The sequence below is a fragment of the Sorex fumeus genome, unplaced genomic scaffold, assembly GCF_029834395.1.
Source record: "Sorex fumeus unplaced genomic scaffold, SorFum_2.1 ptg000007l, whole genome shotgun sequence".
NCBI classification, from domain to species: Eukaryota; Metazoa; Chordata; class Mammalia; order Eulipotyphla; family Soricidae; genus Sorex; species Sorex fumeus.
In genome coordinates, this window is record NW_026606064.1 from 50,354,568 (window position 1) to 50,375,754 (window position 21,187).

At 50.4% G+C, this 21,187-nt stretch overlaps 1 protein-coding gene across 1 annotated transcript in view; it reads right to left on the reverse strand.

Moving 5' to 3' along the window:
• CNIH3 (cornichon family AMPA receptor auxiliary protein 3) overlaps window positions 1–20,439 on the reverse strand; it is a 123,151-nt gene extending 102,712 nt beyond the window's left edge. The window contains exon 1 of the mRNA XM_056107254.1: window positions 20,010–20,439. Coding sequence (XP_055963229.1) covers window positions 20,010–20,090 — 81 coding nt within the window. The 5' untranslated portion in view covers window positions 20,091–20,439. The remainder of the gene's footprint in view (window positions 1–20,009) is intronic.
• Between the last annotated feature and the right edge of the window lie 748 nt (window positions 20,440–21,187).

A 21,187-nucleotide genomic window follows, 5' to 3' on the forward strand; every position in this document is an offset into this window, starting at 1 on the left:
TGGTAGTGAGAATAGTACACTGGTGAATAGACTGGTGTTGGAACATAATATGACTGAAATCCAATCATGAGCAACTTTGTAAATGTGTGTATCACTGTGACTCTGTCTGTCTATCTGTCCTCCTGTTGTTCATCGATCTGCTCGAGTGGGCCCAGTAATGTCTCCATTGTGAGGCTTGTTGTTACTGTGTTTGGCTTATTGAATATGTCAAATACTGCAGGCTTTGCCGTACAGGCGAGATACTCTCAGTAGCTTGCCAGGCTCTCCGAGAGGGGCGGAAGAATTGAACCTGGGTCAGCCGTGTGCAAGGCAAACGCCCTACCCGCTGTGCTATCACTCCAGCCCATCACTGTGACTCAATAAAAAAAAAATTTTAATTTTAAATAATTTAAAAAGTTGATGAAAGATGATGAATGATGATGGATAGATTAAAAAGATGGATGATGGATGACACGTGACGGATGGATGAATGAATGGATGGATGGACAGACTTGTGATAGCTTGCTCTCTTAGACAATGTTACAGAGCCTGTGTCAAGGGAAAGTCAGTGAACAGGAAGGAAAAGGAAGGATGAGGAGGAAATCAGAACTCTAGACCAGTAGAAGTAGAAAATAGGACTGCAGATGCAAAGATGTCAGAGACACGGTTGTGAGGCTGGGTGAGTAACCAGACCATGCAATTCTGGGGTCAGATTCAAGAGACTAGTGGGATGGCAGATTCTGGGGCCCAATGCCTCCTGTGAAATGAACTCACACAGGCTTTAAAAAGCTCTAAGTCCCAGGCCAACCCAAGCCCTGTGGGGACATGCCATGATGCGGGGTGGAGGGAACAGGAGAGGGCATGGGAATGACTGACCCAATCCAAGCACCGGCCTTTCACAGAGCAGAAAACTAGCTAGCAAAATCAATAAAGATGATCCAGAAGGTGGTTTCTAGAAGAAGAGTTTTAGCCCAGTGTCAGAAGGGCTGACCTGCATGGCAGAGGAAAACATAAAAAGGGGTCCACAATGGGAAAAGAAAACCCACTGACCATAGGAGAGGCATCTTGATGGGCAGGAAAGAGGGAGGGGTGTGTAGCCTCCCAGCATTTCCTGAAAAAGACTGACTCCTTCAGGCATGAAGATAGAGCCCCCATGCCTTGCTCCCAGAGTCTCGACACTCTGCCTGCAGCCTATAGTCCCCACCAGCTCCTTCCAGGAAGTTCAGAAAGTGTCACAAACCTGGGGCATGCAGTGAATGGCACAGGGGTTCCTGCCTGCCCACTCGAGCTGGTCGGGGCGGAGCTGTCCTCGGTCTCCCCATGCGCATGCTTCCACGGCTCAGGCATAAAAAACGTGTCACTTTCTATCCCAGAGACACTGTACATGGCACGTGGCACTTGCTTCATTTATTCCCGTTTCTTTCCCACATGGGATAGTATGGACACCTCAAGCAAATGTAACTGGCCCATGCAAAGAGGGGACCACATATGACACTGCAGGTACTGGAGCCGCCGGGAGAGATAGGGCAGAGGCAGGACCCAGGTGCAGACAGAAGATGTCAACTGGCCAAAGGGATCAATTGAAAGATGATGAAAGGGAAGTTTTGGGTGCTCCCCAAGAGCACAGGTTGGGGCTGATAGTGTGAACCACAGAAGCCTCACTGGCAACCTGCTAACCCATAGCCTGGGACAGACCGAGACAATGGGAGCAAGAGTCTGGCTTCACCAAGTGAGATACACAAAAACCCTCCAGGGCCAGCGCTTAATCTCCGGAAAAGTCCAACACCATAGCTGGGTTGAGGCAGTGGACAGGGGGCCCTCATTGAGAACATTGGTAGAAACAAAAGATCCCCCCTCAACTGACAAGTTAGAAGCAGCACCCCAAAGAGAAGTGAAGAACCCTGTCAGAGGTGGGGGGAGGGGACAGGGATCAGGGAGCACAGCTCCATCTCACTTCTCTGAACCAGCATGAGCTGGGGTGTGAGGCCAGCGGGGGAAGAGAACGCCCCTCAGGGAGACAGGCAGAGATGCTGCAGTCTCCCCCAGCTCTGCATGATGTGGCATCTGGTGGGGACAGGCACCTGTGTGCTTCATCCACTCCCATCTCCTGATCCCCTCGAGGGAACAAGCCTCCCAAACCCCGAGAGCAGCAGAGCCGGAAGCAGGAGCACCGAGTACGCACAACTGCAGAACCGGAGTAGCCATGTCTCCATGCCAGAGAGGACGGAAGGGCTTGATGAACATTCATCCAGGCCTGGAGGAAGAACCCCGCACTGGCCAGCCCAGGCAGTGGTCACTCAGGCCTCCCCAGGATAAAGCATCCTCAGCTCCAAAAGAGAAGACAGGCTGGGAGATCAAAGGTCCCTCCCGGTGCCAGAACTCAAGGACACTACCTTCAGCAGTGACCTCCTCATGTGTCATTGTAGATCCAACTGAAAGAATCAATAACAGGCCAGGGAGATGGCCCAAGGGGTAGCATGCAAGCCCAGCATGTGTAAGGCCCTGAGACAGATCCCAGACCGACATGGTGCCCTTGAGCACCAGCAGGGTTAACACAGTCCCCTGAGCAGTGACACCATCCTCAGGGACCCAGCTCTGCTGGGAGTGCCCTCCTCATGGTAGATATTTATATAGATATGGGGAAAAAAAAACTCAACAAACAGGAACCAAACTCACTTAGTTCGGCTGCATTTCTAAAATACACTCGGCTCTGTTCAGCCCATGTAAGCACCCAGAATCCTTTCCTGGCCTGATTCTTATTGTATCGTTGATTTCTTTCTTTCATCAATACCTGGTGCTTTGTGGGTTTATTTTTGTTTGTTTGTTTGTTTCGGTTTGGTTTGGTTTGGTTTGGTTTGGTTTGGGGGCCACACCCAGCAGTGCTCAGGGATTACTCCTGGCTGTTCACAGATGACTGCCAGTGGGGCATGGAGAACCATATGGGCTGCCAGGAATTGAACCTAGGTAAGCCATGTGCAAGGCAAGTGCCCTACCCACTGTACTATCTCCCCAGCTGCCTCCACTTACTGCTTTACTCTAAGGAATCATTGTGCTAAGAAGAGACCTTCGAGACTGTAAGGGTGGAACAAAGACTGAACAGCAGCTCTGAGCACCGGACTGTGATACAGTCAGCTCCCCGCATCTCCCAAGGTTTTTGTCTCAGCCCCAGAGCTCCGCTCCTGAGATTCAATGGGACTCGGCCTCTTGGAAATGCCAGGCCAGGCCGACAGTCATTCCTCAGCGCCCTTTCATAATCCTACTACCACACCGCTGACTTAGCATGTTCATGACAATCCTGGAAGGGAAACACTCATTTTAACCAAGGGACCAGCACATGGTGTGGCTGAGTCACCCCATCACCTGTTCCCTCAGGAGGGCACTGACACGACCTCCGGCTGACAGAGCAAATCATTTCCTCACAAGTGGTGAAAACTGCCGATTTTTCTCCTTAAGAGAGTGGCATGTGCTAGGATTTGGGGATGGTGAGGGGATGGGGGTTTGGGGCGAGCCTAGTAAGTGATTCACACACGATTTGTGAAGGGACCCCTGAACTCTAGCTCTGTATAAAGCAGGAAAGAGAAATTGAGGGAACCAGGTGTAAATCCTCCTTTCCCAGGAAGTAAAGGAAGACCTGGGTCTCCTGCATCCTCTAGAATCTGAGTCACACAGCTTAGGAGACACCAAAACCTGCAGATGCTTTTTTCCTTAACTTACTCCACCAAGGGCTGGAGTGATAGCACAGCGGTAGGGCGTTTGCCTTGCACGCAGCCAACATGGCCGACCCGAGTTCAATTCCTCCGCCCCTCTCGGAGAGCCCGGCAAGCTACCGAGAGTATCTCGCCCGCACGGCAGAGCCTGGCAAGCTCCCCGTGACGTATTCAATATGCCAAACACAGTAACAACAAAGTCTCCAATGGAGACGTTACTGGGCCTGCTCGAGCAAATCGATGATCAACGGGAGGGCCTTTACTTACTTACTTACTTTACTTACTTCACCAAATAGTTGTTGCCCCACACATAATCTTTGCACCTAGTTTTGATACTGCCACACTTTTCTTTTTTCTTAAAAAATGATCATGGGGCTGGAGAGATAGCATAACAGGTAGGGCATTTGCCTTGCACGTGGCCGGCCTGGGTTCAGTCCTCAGCATCCCATAAGGTCCCCTGAGCACCGCCATAAGTAATTCCTGAGTGCATGAGCAGGGAGTAACCTCTGTGCATCGCCGGGTGTGATCCAAAAAGCAAAAAAACAGAAAAAAAAATGATCATACCCTGCTTCCTCCCCCCCCCACCACCCCCGCAAATTAACATACTGGATTACAAATGTGAGGTTCCCAAGCAGTGGAGGGATCAGGGTGAGGGACTGTAAAGATGCACTAAAGTAACATTAGGCCTGGGCAGATCTGGGGGGGGTGGGGATTTAGGCACTTGCACTGCTCATGGCTGGCCCCAGTTTGATCCCCGACACTTCATATGGCTCCCTGAGCCACTCCAGGAGTGATGCCTGAGCACAAGCCGAGTCAACCCTGAGAACCACCCTGTGTAGCCCAAACCCTCCCTCCTAAAAATCGACAGAGGTCATGGTGAAAGAATCACTGCAACTCCATTCTGGAAAGCCAGGCTCCATTCTGTGCCTCAGGGTCATGAGTTTACAATTAGGAAGAACAACTTGCCAGACCCCAAGGGCATGGACACAAAGGACCAGACAATTGACTTCAGATGAGGAGGATTCAAGTCAATGTAACAAGATATGTCAACCATATCCATTCCGTTTTGCATCTGTACCCTCCACTTGCTTGCTCAAAACCATGAGGATTCCCCTGGCAGGGAGCACCCAGGCACACAGGCAGGCACCCAGGCACGGAGGCTGGAGGGCACAGGACTTAAAAACCTCTCCCAGAAGGCGATTTGGGTGCCAAGTCTCTTAGGCCTGTGAACCCTCAGTGTTGAATCCCTTGTATGCATGTGTTTTGGTGTGTGAATGAAACCTTGAAAAATATGTCTTGTCTCTGTGTGTCTCAGTCAGTGGCTGCACTCTGGCTTGTGGCCACTTAACATTTGGAGGTTCCACGGAGATCTCTGGCACTTAACAATGGGGCACTTTGATGAAGCTGAGTTGTGATGACTGTAACACACCAAAACCATAACCATTAACCTGGTAAACTTGTTACCTAAATCACAATAATAACAAATGAAAACATATAATTCGGTATAAAAGCTGCAACAGTTATGCGATGAAATGAGGGATCCCAGGGTCACGGTAAGGCTGTCACTCCTTCCAGCTGAGCATGTGCTGTGCTCAGTTCTGGCCAGTGGAGGCTGGCAAGCAGGCTCAGCAGGAAAACCATGTGCCAGGGTGCCAGGGAAGCATGGCACTCAACTGCCTCAGTTCATGATGGGAAAATGGCGATGGAACATGGGTGGTGGGTTGGTCATCACTCCACAGGAACCAGCAGTATGGGGCTGGGGGTGGGGCGCCCAGGCCCAGCTTCTGCAATGCTCCATCCTTCAAAGGAACGTCTAGGACAGCCTCCTGGGCGACACAAAGAGGGACGCAGAGAAAGAAGGTTCTCTACAACACCCATGGGTTACTGCCTTACAGCATCTGCAGCTCTGAGCCAAACCTTAATTTGCTTTTTGGGGTGTTGGAGGGGGTAACACCCACTGGTGATCAGGGGTAACTCATGACCCTGTGCTCAGGAATCACTCCTGGAGGGCTCAGGGGACTATACACAATGCCAGGAATCAAACCAAGGTCAGCTGCATGCAAATGCAAAGCACCCTACCCACTGGACTATCTCTCGGGTCCTAGAGCCAACCCTTCATTAGAGAAAACTTTGTTCCCTCTGAATTTGGGTGACAGCATGAGGCCCTGAGCAGGTCACCCAACTCCTCCACCCTTGCCCTACACCCCTCCCTGTGGTCCTGTTGGAGGGGCCAGCTGGGGGTAGGGTCTAGGCCCAGTTTCTGTTATGCTCCACCTTCAAAGGAATGTCCAGGACAGAAGCCAGAGCAGCCGCCACCTTAAGGCTCTCAGTTATTCTGTGGTTGTTCTTTCATGTCACATTTCCCATCCCCTTCTCGGTGTACTGCAACTTCATTTCCACAAAACCCTGTTCTGAGGAAAAGGTGCAGAAAGGACCTCTGAACACCTACAAACACAGTCTTCACCCAGACATCTGACATTACATGCCCAGGGAACCCAGAAAAAACTCAAAACAAAAATCAAAAAGTTGCCAGCAGGGTTGGAGCAATAATACAGTGGGTGGGCACTTCCTAAGCTGACCTAGGTTCAATCCCAGGCACCCCACATGGTCCCCCAACCATGCCAGGAGTGATCCCTGAGTGCAGCCCTGTGCACCACCAGCGTGACCCAAAAAGCAAACCAAAATAAGAAAAATGCCAGCAGAAAGGGGGAAGGAGCAGCAGCAGATAGCATCATGCAGGGCAAGAAAGAAAATTCTGGAGTTAGATGGAAATTCAGTTCCTTCACCTGGTACATGGGAAACAAGGGCCCAGGCAAAGCAAGGTCCGGCTCAGTGCTACCACGTATTTTGTCAGAGGGTCACTCACAGCCACCTGCTCCTCTCTAGGCCACAACTCGGTTCTGCAAGCACCAGTGAGAGAAAAGAAAATCAAGATGGAGCACATCTCTCTCAGCCAACACCAACACATGCTCTTTGTTGCCTCAGCTCAGTTCCTCCATCACTCTCCAGAACCTCAAAACATGGAAATCACCCCAGGCCAACTCACGGCTCAGAGGTCCCCACATCTGGTTCCTAGGCCCCAGCCAGGCCAGGTCCCCTGCTCTCCCTCCCACGACCAGGTACCCACAGTCCAGCTCACAGTGGTGGCCAGTCCCTCCCTTCACTTGCTTCCCCATCCTCAGACGTGTAGCGGGACCCTCGAGGAAGTTCAGATCAGATCAACACTTCTAAGAGCCACTCCACGGTGGCCAAGGTCGTAAGAAAAGATGGAAAATAAAAGTAGCACATGAGCCCGGCCCAGGGTTTACCCTTGGAGGAGGCCCAGCTAGATGCCCAGCACTACAAACACCCCCACTCCAGTATCGAAAGGTGCAGCCCTGGAAGCCCCCCAAAGCACTGTTTCTTATGGCCTTGGTGGTCTGGGCACTGCAGAGGCCAGTAGCACCGCTATCTAGCCTGGTCATCTGAGTATCACTGGAAGTGACCCTGGGTGTCCCTGAACCTTGCTTAGCAGCCCCAACCCACCCCTGCTTTAAAAAAAAAAAAAGATAAAAAGTGTTCTTCAAATTTCTAAGAGTCACATGGGGATTTACCAGCCTGGCCATTTCCTGATGAGCAAGGAGGAAGGAAACAGGATCCTCTGTGCGTCTGTTCAGTTCAGCACAAAAAAACGGGGGCGCCTGTGTGTCCACAGCTGCCGTGCTGACTCCCCAGCTGGAGGAGCCTCCGGCCAACTCAGGAGCCGGAAACGCAACTCCATCCCACACAGGCCGCTACCCTGAGCATCCTTCTCCCCTCAGAGACTCCCCCTCGCCTCTATCTCCCAATCTTTCCCTTCTGGAGGGGCTTCTAATGCTCACTGTTTGGACCTGTCCACACCCTCAACCCTTCAGTGCAGTTTAATTCCTTCCCTTCACAAGGTTCACAGAACATATTTAAAAAATACATTTTAAAAAAAAAAACCAAGATACAAATGTCTCTATTATATAGGAGGCCATCTGGGCTGCTTCAGCTAGCTGACTATGTCGCTATCAACTCTTTTTTTAGGGTCCATGAATCAGATGCCAATAAGGAAAAAGGAGGGGGGGAAGGAAGTCAGCCCCATGCTGCCTCCCCTGCATTTTCCCCAGCAGGACAGCTGGAGCCCAGAGTCGAATGGACCCTGCAGACACACACAGAGCAGCTAGCTCAGACCTGCCCGGGAAGGCCAACTAGGCTCTGAAAGCCCAGGGGAGGGAATGGCTGCTTCACTGCCAACCCTGGACCCTTCAGATGGAACAAGCAGTGCTGGGAAGGGTCTGGCAGGTCTAGGATAGATAGATAGATGCGAAGAAAAAGGAATACAAAAAGAGGTCAAAAGCAACAGAGAGAGGGCAGAAGAAAGGACGGGAAGTGAGGATTCAGGTCCAGAAGGCTCCTATACCCAGGACTCACCAACCCAACAAGCATCGGAACCAGCAGGCCAGCCAAGAGTGTGTCAGAGCTGAGCCCTGGAAGCCCCTCAGCCATGGAGAAAGGAAGCAAGAGAAACGGAAGCCAACCCTGCAACGTTGTGAATGGAAAAGGCACCCAATAGGAGAAGGAATCTGGGGGTTGAGGGAGGCCAGTCGGTGATTTCTCTCTCTCAGGAAGAAACAGGTCCAGAGAAGGAACCCAGTGTTCCTTCAGAACTTGTCCTGCATTGATGGTGGTATAAGTGTTGGAACATTGTATGACTGAAACCCAAAGGTGAACAACTCCGTAACTGTGTATTTCATGGTGATTCCATTAAAAACTAAATAAAGAGATTTGAACTTTTTTTAATAAATAAAGAACTAAACAAATGTAAAAGAAAAAAGGTGTGTCCTAGGCACACCTCTTGTTTTTATAGTCTCTACCATTCTGGAAGTTAAAACTCCATTCTGGTCAGACAGCATCTGAGAAAACCAGCCCTCTTGTAAAATCAGATATTGTGTTAGAAAAACACAACACCTCAGATTGTGGGTCATACTGAAGGGCCTGACATGCAAATAGGGCTTCCTGGCCTCTAGAGGGTATGAAGTAAATGATGACTAGGTAAATGTGCGTAGTTAACTGCTTGTTTTAAGGCTTTCAGCCCAAACCATGTGGGTTGCAAATAGACATACGTGCTGTCCCTATCTCTTCCCCCACCACCACCACTCTCACCCCTGCCATCTACCCCAAATGCCAAGTGGAGGAAGAAAGGCAAATTCCACCCGACCAAACTTTATTCTCAGCCATATGTGGGGTTTGCCTAGCCATGGAATTTTTGCTGAAGTGGTAGAAATTCTGTGCGCATATATATGCATGCACATGCGTGTGTGTGTGTGTGTGTGTGTGTGTGTGTGTGTGTGTGTATGATATTCCATTTGGAAAGTCACATCCAACAGCCTTCAGGGGTCTTTTCTTGCAGTGCTCAGGGGATCCTACGCAGTGCTGAGGATCAACCTTTACCTCCTGAACTGTAAGTCGAGCCCTTGAAGCTACATTTTGTCAATTTTTTCTTTTAAAACCACTTTAGTGACTCAAGGCATCTTTAAAAAACTATAAAATAAAACTTCAAACTGCCCCCCTACAATCTATGAGCTTGCTTCGCTCTCCAGCCTCAGCAGTACCCAGTGGAGGGTCTACATTGAACAGGAGAGGCTTCAGCTCCTGTGTGGGTGGTACACACCCTCTCCTCACAGTCGCTGAGATTACCATATGACCCTGCATTTCATCTTCTGTTCACAGACACATAGAATGCAGGGTCTTAGAGAAGGGTCCACACATCAACTTTTATAACCACATTTTTCACAATAGTCAAAAGGTGGAACCAACAAGATGTGGGGTCCACACACCAGGGATCACCTTCAACCTTATGAAAGGAAGGTGGGCTGGAGAGATCATACAGTGGGTAGGCACTTGCTTTGCACGAAGTCAACCCAGAGTCTATTCCCAGCACCACATATGGTCCCCTGAGTAAAGCCCAGATGCAGAGCCAGGAGTAATCCCTGAGCATTGCTGGGTATGACCCAAAAACAAAAACAAGAAAAAGAAAGGAAGGAAATTCTGGCACATGCATGGCATGGCTGACCCTTGAGAATATTGTGTTCCATGAAGGAAGTGACATGTGGAAGAACACAAACACGATCATTCCATAGGAGGTTCTTAGAGTCCTCAAACTCAGAGAGCAAACAGAATAATGCAGATGGAGGGCAGAGGGAAAGAGGAGTGAGTAGTCAGTGGTGTGGATTGTCTGGGAGTACAGGAAAGCACTGAGGATGGTGGTGGTGACTGCCCAAGGAGACTGGACTCAGGCTGCAAACCTACATACTCAAAATGCATTAACCTAAATACTAAAAATGATGAAAATTTTTTCATTTTATATTTACATTTCATTTTATACAATTGAAAATATTTTTTTCATTTTAATCCTAATTTGTCTTCAAATACCTAGTCAGATCTTGCAAATGAGGCTGGCAAATATTATTCATGTGACACAGAAGAGAGGCAAATGAAACAGTTTTACAAACAAAAGACAAACTGCAAAAGACAAAAGTACTTAGCAAAATGGAGGCTGGGGGGACCCCAGAAAAATATTGAGTTCAAGAAAGCAATAGGAACAAGGAGCTGTCCTAACAAGGTGGTCTGAGTCTAGGACTCAAGTTAGACTAACTCAGTGATAGAAACTCAGCAGAAACACCTTGTTAACTTCAACACAGTTACCTATGTCCATAGCATTCTAGTTAGATCAAGATTTAAGTTTTTTAAAAATAAAACGGACCGCCTTCTAAGTGAGACTGAGACCCATAAACATTCTCAGACCAGATTCACTTAAATGCTCACTTAAGACAATGGTCTAAAAGAACAGAGAGAAATGAAAAAGGGAGGAAGGAAGAACAGGCGTCTGGAAGAAACAGAGAAGCAAAGGCCAGGGTCTTTGTATGTATGTATCTAACTGTATGTTAGGGCTCAACTGTATGTATCTAACTAGAGCCAACATGACTCTAAGTCTGGGACCCAAACTGCAGCAATTAAATTTTGAAAAGAATCTGTCAAGAAGTCTGGATGCAGGTGGTCGGGTGGGGTGTGTGTGGGGGGGGGGGTGGAGGCGTGTAAAAGGGAACCTGCGGTGACTGATGGAGGGACACAGTTGTGGGGTGCTGGAGTGACACATTTTATGCCTGGAAATTTTATAAACAACTTTGTAAATCAGTTTCTATATTCTAAATTTTTGGGTAAAAGAAGGGGAAAAAAAGACAATGGCCTTAAGGTGAAGATGGGTTGAAGGTCTATTCTCATGTCCCTGTTACAGGCAGATGCCAAAGGCTCTGGTGGTGGGGCATCCCTGGAGCATTAAGCCTTCACCCCAGTAATACCCCCCTGAGCCCCACTGTCACTCAGGAACAGATGGCAGGAGCAGTTCTGGTACCCGAGAGCCCTCAATGGTTTCAGCACCTATGGAGCCATGCCAGTTAGTCCGCCCCTGGCACCATTCCTCCACCACTGCCCCAAAACACTGCTCCCCCTTACTTCAAAGGGAAAAGCCACAAGGAGGTGGCTTTCATGCCCAAGGAGGTGACTTTTATGACTCTCTCTGGCCAGCTCCGTTTCTCCTGCCTATGCGCAGGGTTCTTGACTCACTGCAAATGCACACAAACACACTGAGGGCTTCTCCAGAGCCGCACAAGTTCGGTGCAAGCAATCACCAGGTTCAAGTTCTTTCACAGGAGTGGGTCAGAGGATGGAGTGAAGAGGTTGATAACAGGACATAGATCTGAGAGGTTGCGGAGTTTCCCTGCATGAAGGGGGATATGTATATGTGTGTTTAGGGGGTCAGCATGTCTGCCTGTCAAGTCATGAGAAGGAGAGTCCAGGTCAGCACTACTTTGCAATGTGCTTCCAATGCCAAAATAATGTGCTCACATTATACATGGGGTCACTTAGTTCCACTCCCGGTCTCAAGTCCAGGATCTATGTTAGGGACCCTACAAAGCCAGATTCTGAAGTCAGCCTATGCCAGGGACATTGCACACCCAGAAATGTCCACGGTGGGTAAGGGGTTTTCACGTGGCTGACTTTCAATCCCCTGCATTTCATATGTTTCCCCAGCACAGCCAGGAGTAATTCCTGAGTACAGAGCCAGGAGTAGCCCCTGAGTGTGACCCAAAAAGCCAAGGAAGGAAGGCCATATGTGACCATATGTGACCCAAAAAGCCAAGGAAGGAAGGAAAGAAGGGAGGGAGGGAGGGAGGGAGGGAGGGAGGGAGGGAAGGAGGGAGGGAGGGAGGGAGGGAGGGAGGGAGGGAGGGAGGGAGGGAGGGAGGAAGAGAGAAAAAAAGAAAGAACGAAAGAAGGAAAGAAAGTGTGTGTGTGTGTGTGTGTGTGTGAGAGAGAGAGAGAGAGAGAGAGAGAGCAAGCAAGCCTGTGGCTCATCTATCTGCTTGATCACGGTACATCTGCCTTTTTACCTATTTTATAGTTTGATTTCAGGTCCATTTGTGTAGGACTATTTTTCTGTGTCCAGGGTACCTCTCTTTTCTATAACAAATATAAAATACTTGCCAGTCTCATCAGTAAGTTCTGAGTTGGTACTGAGACCAATTCATTGGGATTTGATTGTGTCTGGAAGCATTCCCTGTGACCCTTACAGGAATTAATGGGTTTCCATTCTGACTGCCATTAGAAGAGAGGCAAGTGAGTCCGGGTAAGAAGCAGGCACCGGAGCTGAGCGATGCCAAGAGTCCCCACCGCCACCACCCTCCATGCCACAGAAGTGTCACTGACTTTATGTCTTTTTTCTAAACTATCATGGATCATTTTCTTTTCCTAAGAATGCTCCCTCCAGCTACTAGAAAAAGAGAAATCTGAATGGCAAATACATCAGCTGGAACTGACTGTCTGCCTTCCTGAGCCATGGGGGCCTCTCTACATGCAGTCGAGGGATGCGAGAGTGGGTGTTTCACATCACCCATAATTACACATGGGTTCTCTGCTGAGCATCCCGGGCCTAGACTACACTGCACCACCGCCAGCCGGACATCAAAGCACCAGACTTGCACCCCCATGCTGAGAATCATTAAAAATGATCATGGGATAGCACTTGGAAACATACAACCAGCCCAGACTCGTCTTCTGCCAGGGCACCTCATAGGCCTGTATTTGCTCTTCTGTGCCTGCAGTTCAGAACTGCCTTCTGGGACTTCCTCTCCCTCCACTAAAGTACTTCTGTCCCAAGTGGTATTTCGTCACTTTGAACCTTCATCCCTTGCCCCACCATGACCCTGGCTAGTCTGCGGTTGCCAGATGGATCTGGGAGAGTACTCACACAAGAGACTTGTCAGGTGTGGCTGGCTGCATAAACTCCCCCACACCAGAAGGAAGGATGTTGGACCATGGGTTCCATCCACTGGGTTGCCTCTGAACATGGCACTGAGGACTCAGACACAGAGACAAATGCCACCCCAAGAATCAGTGTGACACTAGGACTCAGACCGAGCCAAGACCAAAAATGGAGGGCTGAGAATCCAAGGGGCGCAGGGATTTTCTGTAGACCCAGCTAGCACGGAGAGAGTTGGGGGAGAAACGGGAAGGAAAGGAGCAACTCAGGAAGACAGTTACTTGCCTCTCTCCATCCACCCAAACTTTTTTGTAGGTGTGAGAAGCCAAATGATTAGTTAGAAATTATATGAAGAGCTCTTCCTGGGATTAGAAAAATCACCTTTGGGGTCTGAGAGCATGCTTGGAGTGGGGGTGGGGGGGTAAGGGGATGGGGACCACACCCGCTGGTGCTCAGGGTGTGCTCAGATTCCTGGCTCTGGCTCAGAAATCACAGGTGCCAGGGACTGAACCTGTGTTGGCAGTGTGCAAGGTAAGTGATCCCTGGACTATCTCTCCAGCTCCTAGAAACCATGCTTTGCAGGCAAGAGGCCTAAGTTTGATCCCAGAGTGCTGATCCTGCAATAGCCTTTGAGTACTGATGGGTATAAAGAAGGAAATTAGGGAGGGGATGGAAAACAGAGCAGAGGGAAAGGGAGAGGAGGGAGGGGGGAGAATGGAATCACCTTTTGCAGCTGGATGTGCGTGTGCGCACACCCTGGAGTGATCAGGACATGGGGGGGTGTTCTGGTGAGTTTCTGCCAAGGAGGTCAGTTGGCAAGAAGCAGCACATGGATGAGGCAGGGTCACAGACAGGGTTTGGAGGAGCGGGGGTGGGGGCACAGGTGGCTATAGAAAAGCAAATTTGGGTGAAGGTGGTGTTTCCCAGTGGTCTGCAAGTCATGAGATACGCATGCACATGTGCTGGGTGCAGAATGATTGTGAGATATTGTGGCTTCCCACAGGGCCTGGGTCATTGCCTGGACAATGATGTCTCTGCTGCAGCTTCCATAAGCACTAATGGGCAACAGACTCTGCCCCCGATGCCCCTGCAGAAGGCAGAGCTGAGAGATGGGGGCCAAAACGGATGTGATGCCTTAAAAGAAACACAATGAATGTGGTGTTAGGGTTGTGTGCATGATAAATCAAGAATAATATTGTAAACCACGGAATCTCAATTTTTTAAAAAAAAAATTTAAGGAATGGGAAGAGAGTAAAAGAAAAAGAATAGGCAAGACAACAGCATTGCTAATTACAGGTGATGGATGCAAAGAAGCATCTTTTTCAGACTGAGTTCCTTGCTGTACTTCCTATAAGAATAAAAAGCAGGAGCGGGAGACAGGATATGGTGAGACAAACTTCTCTGCCAAGGCAGGATGGCTGGAGGGCCCCAGGAGGGCTTGGGAACAAAGGGCTTATCTTCACTTCAATCACAAGCTGGGCAGTGGGGATAGTAAAGGGCCTGGACAAAGAAAGGGGGATGAATGAAGGCATGTCCCCAAGGAACTGGGTGTGTGTATGGTGGGGAGAGCATGAGAAGGCAGGAGGAGAGGTTCTGCAGCATCTGAGTATGGGGAGGAGGGAGAAACCATGGGGGCTACACTGGAGTCGATCCTTAGGGACAAAGTCTCAGAACCTGGCTCTTCTCTGCAGGTGGGAAGTGAAGGTCTGCTGAAGGGTGGGAGTACTGTGGTTTAGGAGCGAGTCCAGGGACCCTGAGAAAATGCCAAAGATCCAGAAATGCTCAGTGGGACTGGCAGGAACTGGCTGGGATCACATCCAGGAGTCAGGGGCAACACTGAGGACCTGCCAAGGGCAGCGGGCACTCATTGAGGGCAGGGGCTGAGATCAGTGGATGAGACAGTCTGGACTCCAAAAGCAGTGGCAAGGGGGTGGGGGGTCAAAAACGGGTCATAAGGGCCCGGTCAGGCACTGATGTATTTTGGGAGGACCTAAGAGTCCCCTCCACATCCCAGGTACCACTGCAGGCTCTGGAGAAACACAGAGTCAGGGTTTCCCCACATACCAACTGAGGCCAGAGGAGCACAAGGTCCGAGGCAGGGGAGAGGAAAGGGACCCGAGAGGCTGGGAGGCAGGTTAGCCTTGGAAAGGGAGAAGCCAAGTAAGAGGCATGCCTCAAAGGGTAGGGGCCAAGTAAGGGTGGCTGCAAGGCCAAAGGAAGTGTGAGAACAGGTACTGTCAACCCAGACACCCCACCATGTGGCATCAACCCAGCACTGGTCTCCAGATGGATTATTTGAGAAACTGAGAAGTTCACCCGGTTCCCAGTGGCTGAGTCTGTCACAGGCTGGAACTGGCTGAAAGGCTCCGTCACCAAGACACTGTGCCAGGCAAAACAGCCTCGCTGTAAATATGTACTAGCTTTCATCTGTCGGGTTCCATTTAAACTCACTGAGAGCCAATGCTGCTATGAATCCAAAGAAACAGGACTGGGGATTAATATTATATATAGGTTGTCAAAACTCAAGTTTGAAAAGTGACTCTAGGTTCTAAAAAAAAAAATCTTTAAAAACTAAAAACCTGAAATAAATGGCAATGAATCAATGAATCTTTGATTTTGTCAAAGAACACATCCCCTGTGTTTATTTAACAGATCATCAGCACACAGGCTCCCCCATGCTGGAGCAGAAGGGTTCTTGCAAGTCAACACTGTTCGTTTCATATTGGCTGGAAATAGATACTGCCTCACTTCTGAAACCCTTTTCAATACTTTCCTGTCCTATCCTATTTGAAATATCCCAGAGCAATTTAATATATATATATGTGTGTGTATATATATATATATGACAAGAAGAGAGAACCAAATCTTCTCTGGATGATACAATTAGAGGTGATCTTGTTCCATTATATGTCGACATTTTCAAATTTTGTGAAAATAGTCCTGTATCATTTTAAAAGCTTTAAAAGAAGCAGGTGGGGAGGGGGGAACTGTACATTTCCTCTTTTTAAAAAGAGGATGGGTATAGAGGCTAGAGAGACAGTACAGGGTTTATGTAAGGTGCTTGCCTTTCATGTAGTTGACCCAGGTTAGGTCCCTGTCACATACTGTCCCCCAAGCACCAATGGGTGTACCTGAAATGCCCTAAGCACTGACCAAGTGGTCTGGTGGGGAGTGAACTCCAAGGCCCCTGAGAAATGTCTGGAAGTTTCCCCAAAACAAATCTGATTTTCGAAAATACTAAACAAAGATACTAAAGAGATTCACAGGGGTTAAGGTGCTTGCCGTGCATGAGACAGACCCAGGTACCATGTAAAGTTCCTAAAGCACCACCAGGAGTAATCCTAAAGAATCACTGGGTGTTGTCTGAAAGATACACACACACACACACACACACACACACACACACACACACATACACACACACACACACTCACGCACACACACGCAGACTTTTCTTAATTTAAGCAGGGCATGTAATATTTGGGGCACTTACTGATGATGCTGTTCTTATAACTCTAATTAGTAACTCCAACTCAAAAATATTTTATTGACACACAGAAAGGCAATCACCTGAATAAAAAGTATTATTCACTATTAAGTTAGAGTTCAGAGACAGTGACTAGAATTAGAAAAAGAATATAGGCCTAAGAGACCAGGGCTCAGCTCCAATGCCAGTTCCAATATCTGTCTAGCAAGCCTTCTGGGGCCAGTTACAGGAGACTTCTGATTCCGATTCTGTTTCCTCCACTGTAAATTGTCAGTTGGCTGAGCTGATGGGATACCTGGGCAGTAAGAGGCCAAATGCCAGAAAGTATGCAAAGGAAGTTTGGAGAGGGGGTTGGTGGGGAGATGATTGCTTCCTTTTTTTAATTCTTTTTTTTTTCTTTTTGAATCACACTTGGCAATGCTCAGGGGTTACCCCTGGCTCTGCACTCAGAAAGTACTCCTGGCAGTGCTCAGGGAACCATATGGGACACCAGGGATTGAACCTGGGTCAGCTGCATGCAAGGCAGATGCTCTACCCCTATATTATTGCTCTGGTCCAATGATTGCTTCCTTTATCTGCATCTTGATAAGTGTACTCAATGATAGCTGTTGGTATAAACTGGTGATCTGAAGTATTTCCATTTGGAAATAAATAAGGATCAGAGTTAAACGTGGCACTTGTGTCTGGCCACATCCCTCCACTCTCAATCCCAGACAGCCTATGGGAAGAGAAGGCGGAAAGAGCTGGAGGCATCTCTCCGTCTGTCTAGAGTCAGTAAATCACAGATACTCAACAGGTGGTAGCAGCATCTTTGCTCCTGAGCAGGGCTGTAAAATTACATTTTAAAGAATGTGACATACTCAGAAGCTGCCTAAGCATGATGGCGGGGCAAGCCTTTTAATTGCTCTGTAGTTAAGTGTGCAATTCATTAACTGGAATGTCAATATATGCTGAGTAATCAGTAGGGTTCATCAGATCAAGAAATATATAAGGAATATAAGCCGCTGGAGAGTGAACCCAGTCTAGCACAGAACTAATTCTCCTACAACCAAAACCAACATAAAGAAATATAGTAAGGAAATAACCAAATACCCAAAGGCAACAAATGCTGAAAACTGGTTTTCAGGGGGAAGCTTACCATGGGTGGCTTGGAGTAGGGGTGGGGGTTAGGACTACGAGAGGGGGGTATTGAGACAGTGGTGGAGGGGAGCAGACTCCCTGTAGAAGGTGCTAGAATGTTTTTCGCATGAAACCCTACCATTAATAGTATCATACATCATGGTGCCAAAAGTAAAATGTTTTAAAAAGCCATTACTACCGCTGAACCAAAACCCACAGAAATTGATGTCTCACGTTTTCTCCCTTCGGGGATCAGGAATCAAAGTGACATAGAGGGGCTCAGGGCTGCCAGATTTGCAAAGTGGGAGAGAGGTGGAAAATGCTACAAAAGGGGAGAGTGGGCAGCTGAGACATGGAAACTGTTCTTGTCATTCAAATCAAAAAACTCTCATTTGGTGTATGATTAGGATTTGGCACCTTGCCACTTGCAGGCTCTACCTGGAGAGCAGAGACCAAGACAGGGGCTCAGTGATTCAAGCACTGATGCATCAACCAGTGGCACACAATAGCCATTCAATTAAGTTGCTCTTGAATTATTTATTGTGTTGCCTGGAGTAAGAGGAATGATTCTTGCTGGTTACCTGCTCCACTCCCGGGCTAGTTCAGAGGACTCTGAATCTGACAGTTTGATGGAGCTCTCTGCTTCCTGCCACCCTGTGGCCACGGCAAAAACATAAACAGCAAAAAGAGAATTTCTGAAAAGGGGAGAGTCGCTAGCCTTCAAGTCTGCAAAAAAATCACAACCCCCCAAATCCAAAGAAGCAGAGAAAGCTTAGTAGCAGGGCCAGAGAGAACTCCATGGGCTAAGGGCATCCTTTACATGCAGGAAGCCTGAGTCAGATTCCCAGCACCACATGGCTCCCTGAGCACCATGGTGTGGCCCCCAAAGCTAAATAAATAAAACTAAATTAAAGCACATTAGCTGGAGTCTGCTACAGTTTGGGTATGATCTATTTAGTACCTTTTTTCCCCTTCTAAATGCCATTTTCCCCCATCACAACTAACTTCTGCCTATGGTCAAGGTTTAATTTTTGTACTGAATATGAGCCCCAGCACCCCGTTTTTTTCATCAGCCCCAAATTTATTTTCTAGAATTCCTTCTCTTGCAGGCCCTGAACTTCCAAGTCTCACACCTTGGGGGGTGGTGGGGGCGGGAAGCACAGGGAACACCCACTTCCAGATGTGGAAGGAAATGCCAAGGGCACTTGCTTGGGGTGACAGACTAGGATGTCTCCCCATGGTCCCTCTCCTCTCTATGCACAGGAGTCATGAAGGCAGCTGAGTTTTAGGAGGTAAAGTCACTCACTCCAGCAATCACTAACACGAGCACCTCAGCCACCCTGCAGTTCCCCCACCCCACACCTGGTCACCTCCCACTGCTGCAGGGTATTCTCAGAGGCTGGTCAGAAACTGGCTTGGGAGGAACTGGTCTCAGCTTCCTTTCTTGGAGTCCCCCAGCAAGGCAGAGCAAGACAGTTCGTTTCTCTGGGCACCTGTGCCCTGCGGAGCATGGGACCCAAGTCCTCCATATGGCTCCAACACGGGGCATAAGCAGTCTCAAAGTTCCCCCCTCACACTCACTCGTCAAATGCTGCCCTTTCTTTCTGATGGGTCCAGCGCCCCTCTGTCGGCTTGTTCCTCCCCTAGTCCCACCTGCAGAACTGGGGCCCCTGCAAGACTTTCCAACAGTCTGGTTCCTAAGCTAGGAGAAGCCCCTGCCCCACCCCCCACCCCCACCCCGGGGAACCAGAAAGGTGATGCTGAGGAAGGGGGGGAGGGGCAGTCATCCTTTCAATAACTGGACAGCGCAGCTACCTCGGGAGCAAAGGAGAGAGCTCTCGGGGTATACAGCCCTCTCCTTCCGTTAGGCTCTCCCTCCGGCCAGGAGTCCCCACCTTCCCCGCCCACCCCATCACCTGCTGCCCTGCACGCCTGCCGGCCCCTCCCTGCTTCCTCTTCCTTGGTGCTGCCGTTGTGTTTCCACTCCGTCTCCAGTTATGTCTAAATGCAACCCACCGCAGATGCTGACATTTTAAATGTTTAGTTGTTATAGTTACTTGACTAATTGCCGGGCCCAACGGCGGCGCTTCTTCGCCTCCGGCGGCAGAAGAAGAGGGGGAAGGAGGAGGGGTGCACAAGACTATAGTCACCACTTTCCCAGACCTTCATTCAGCCCAGGTCTCCAAAGGTGTCCCGGGCTGAGCCGGGACGCTGGAGCCGCGAAGGTCCCGGCAGGTGCGCGGGCGCTGGCCAGTCGGAGCCCGCAGGCGTCCGGCGCACGAGAAGGGCGCTTGAGTGGAATTGGGGGTGAAGGTGGACAGGGGTGCGTGTGAAGAGGAAAAAAAGAAAAGGAAATGAAAGAGTTAGAAGCTAGAAGCGGCTGCCGGTTACTCACGTGCCAGATGGCGAAGAAGATGAGCGCGGCGCAGAGCACCAGGGACAGCATGTAGCAGAAAGCAGCGAAAGTGAAGGCCATGCCGGCGGCGGACACCCCAATCCCGCCGCACGAGGAAAGCTTTAGGCGGTCAGGGGCCCCCTCGAGAGCCGCACTCCGTCGGGGAGGGCAGGGCCGAGAGCCGCACGCGCGGGGAGGGCTACGGGGCGCCCGCCCGCCCGCCGAGCCAGCTGTTAAGGTGCGTCCGGCGTCGTTGGCGGGAACTGTCCCCAAATCAAAGAAGAAACGCCAGATCGGTGGCGAAGTCCCACCGATGAGTGCCGGCCAGGCGAGACCCACAGGGCGCGGGCTGCGAGGGTTCCGCGGAGCCGCGCGTCGGAAGCGCCAGTGCCACCCGGGATCCCGGGGAAGGACCTTCGCTTTCCACGCTACCGGGGAGCTTGGCGGCGAGCGCGTCCCTGGAGGGATGGGAGGCCAAGGAGAGACTACAGCTGGGTGGGGGACTCCGGGCTCCTCCCCAACGCAGCTCTTCCCGGGGGCAGAGCTTTAGGATGCGGGGAGCTGCGGGGGCGCGTCAGGTTCCCCGAGTCGTGCGCCCGGGCCCCGGCCCCCGCTGGCAGTGGCGGCTCACGGGCTCGGGGGACCAAAATTCCACCCCCAGAAACTCCGGGATGGGCACCCGGCTGCAGCCCCGCGCGGCCGGAGGGGCGGATCCGTTTCCTGACGCCGAGCTGCCTCCACCTGCTGCTGCCGCCGCCGCCTCTGCCCGGGCGATCCCCGGCGGCGGCGCGGGCGCGGCTCGGTCGCCGTCCCTGGGCAGCGCTAGCCCAGCGGGCGGGGACTGCGGCGTCGGGGGCTGGCGCGGGGCGGGTGGCCGGGGGGCGCGGGGCGCGCGGCGGAAACTTGCGGGCGGGGCGGGGCGGGGACTCTTTGAGCACGTGCGTCTCGGGGAGCTGGAGAGCTGCGGAAGGGTAGGGTGGGGACCCCTCGTGCTAGTCGCGATTTCTCCCGTCCGAGTGGGAAATGTGGGGAGGCCGAGTATTCGGGTCTAGCCAGCGGCGGGTGCAATTTGCTAAACTAGGAAGCTCTGAAAGGCACGGACTGCACCCCCCACCCCATGGTAAAAAAATTCTCCAATCGCGGCCTTCTCCCTCGCTTCCTCCACCCTCCCCCGCCAT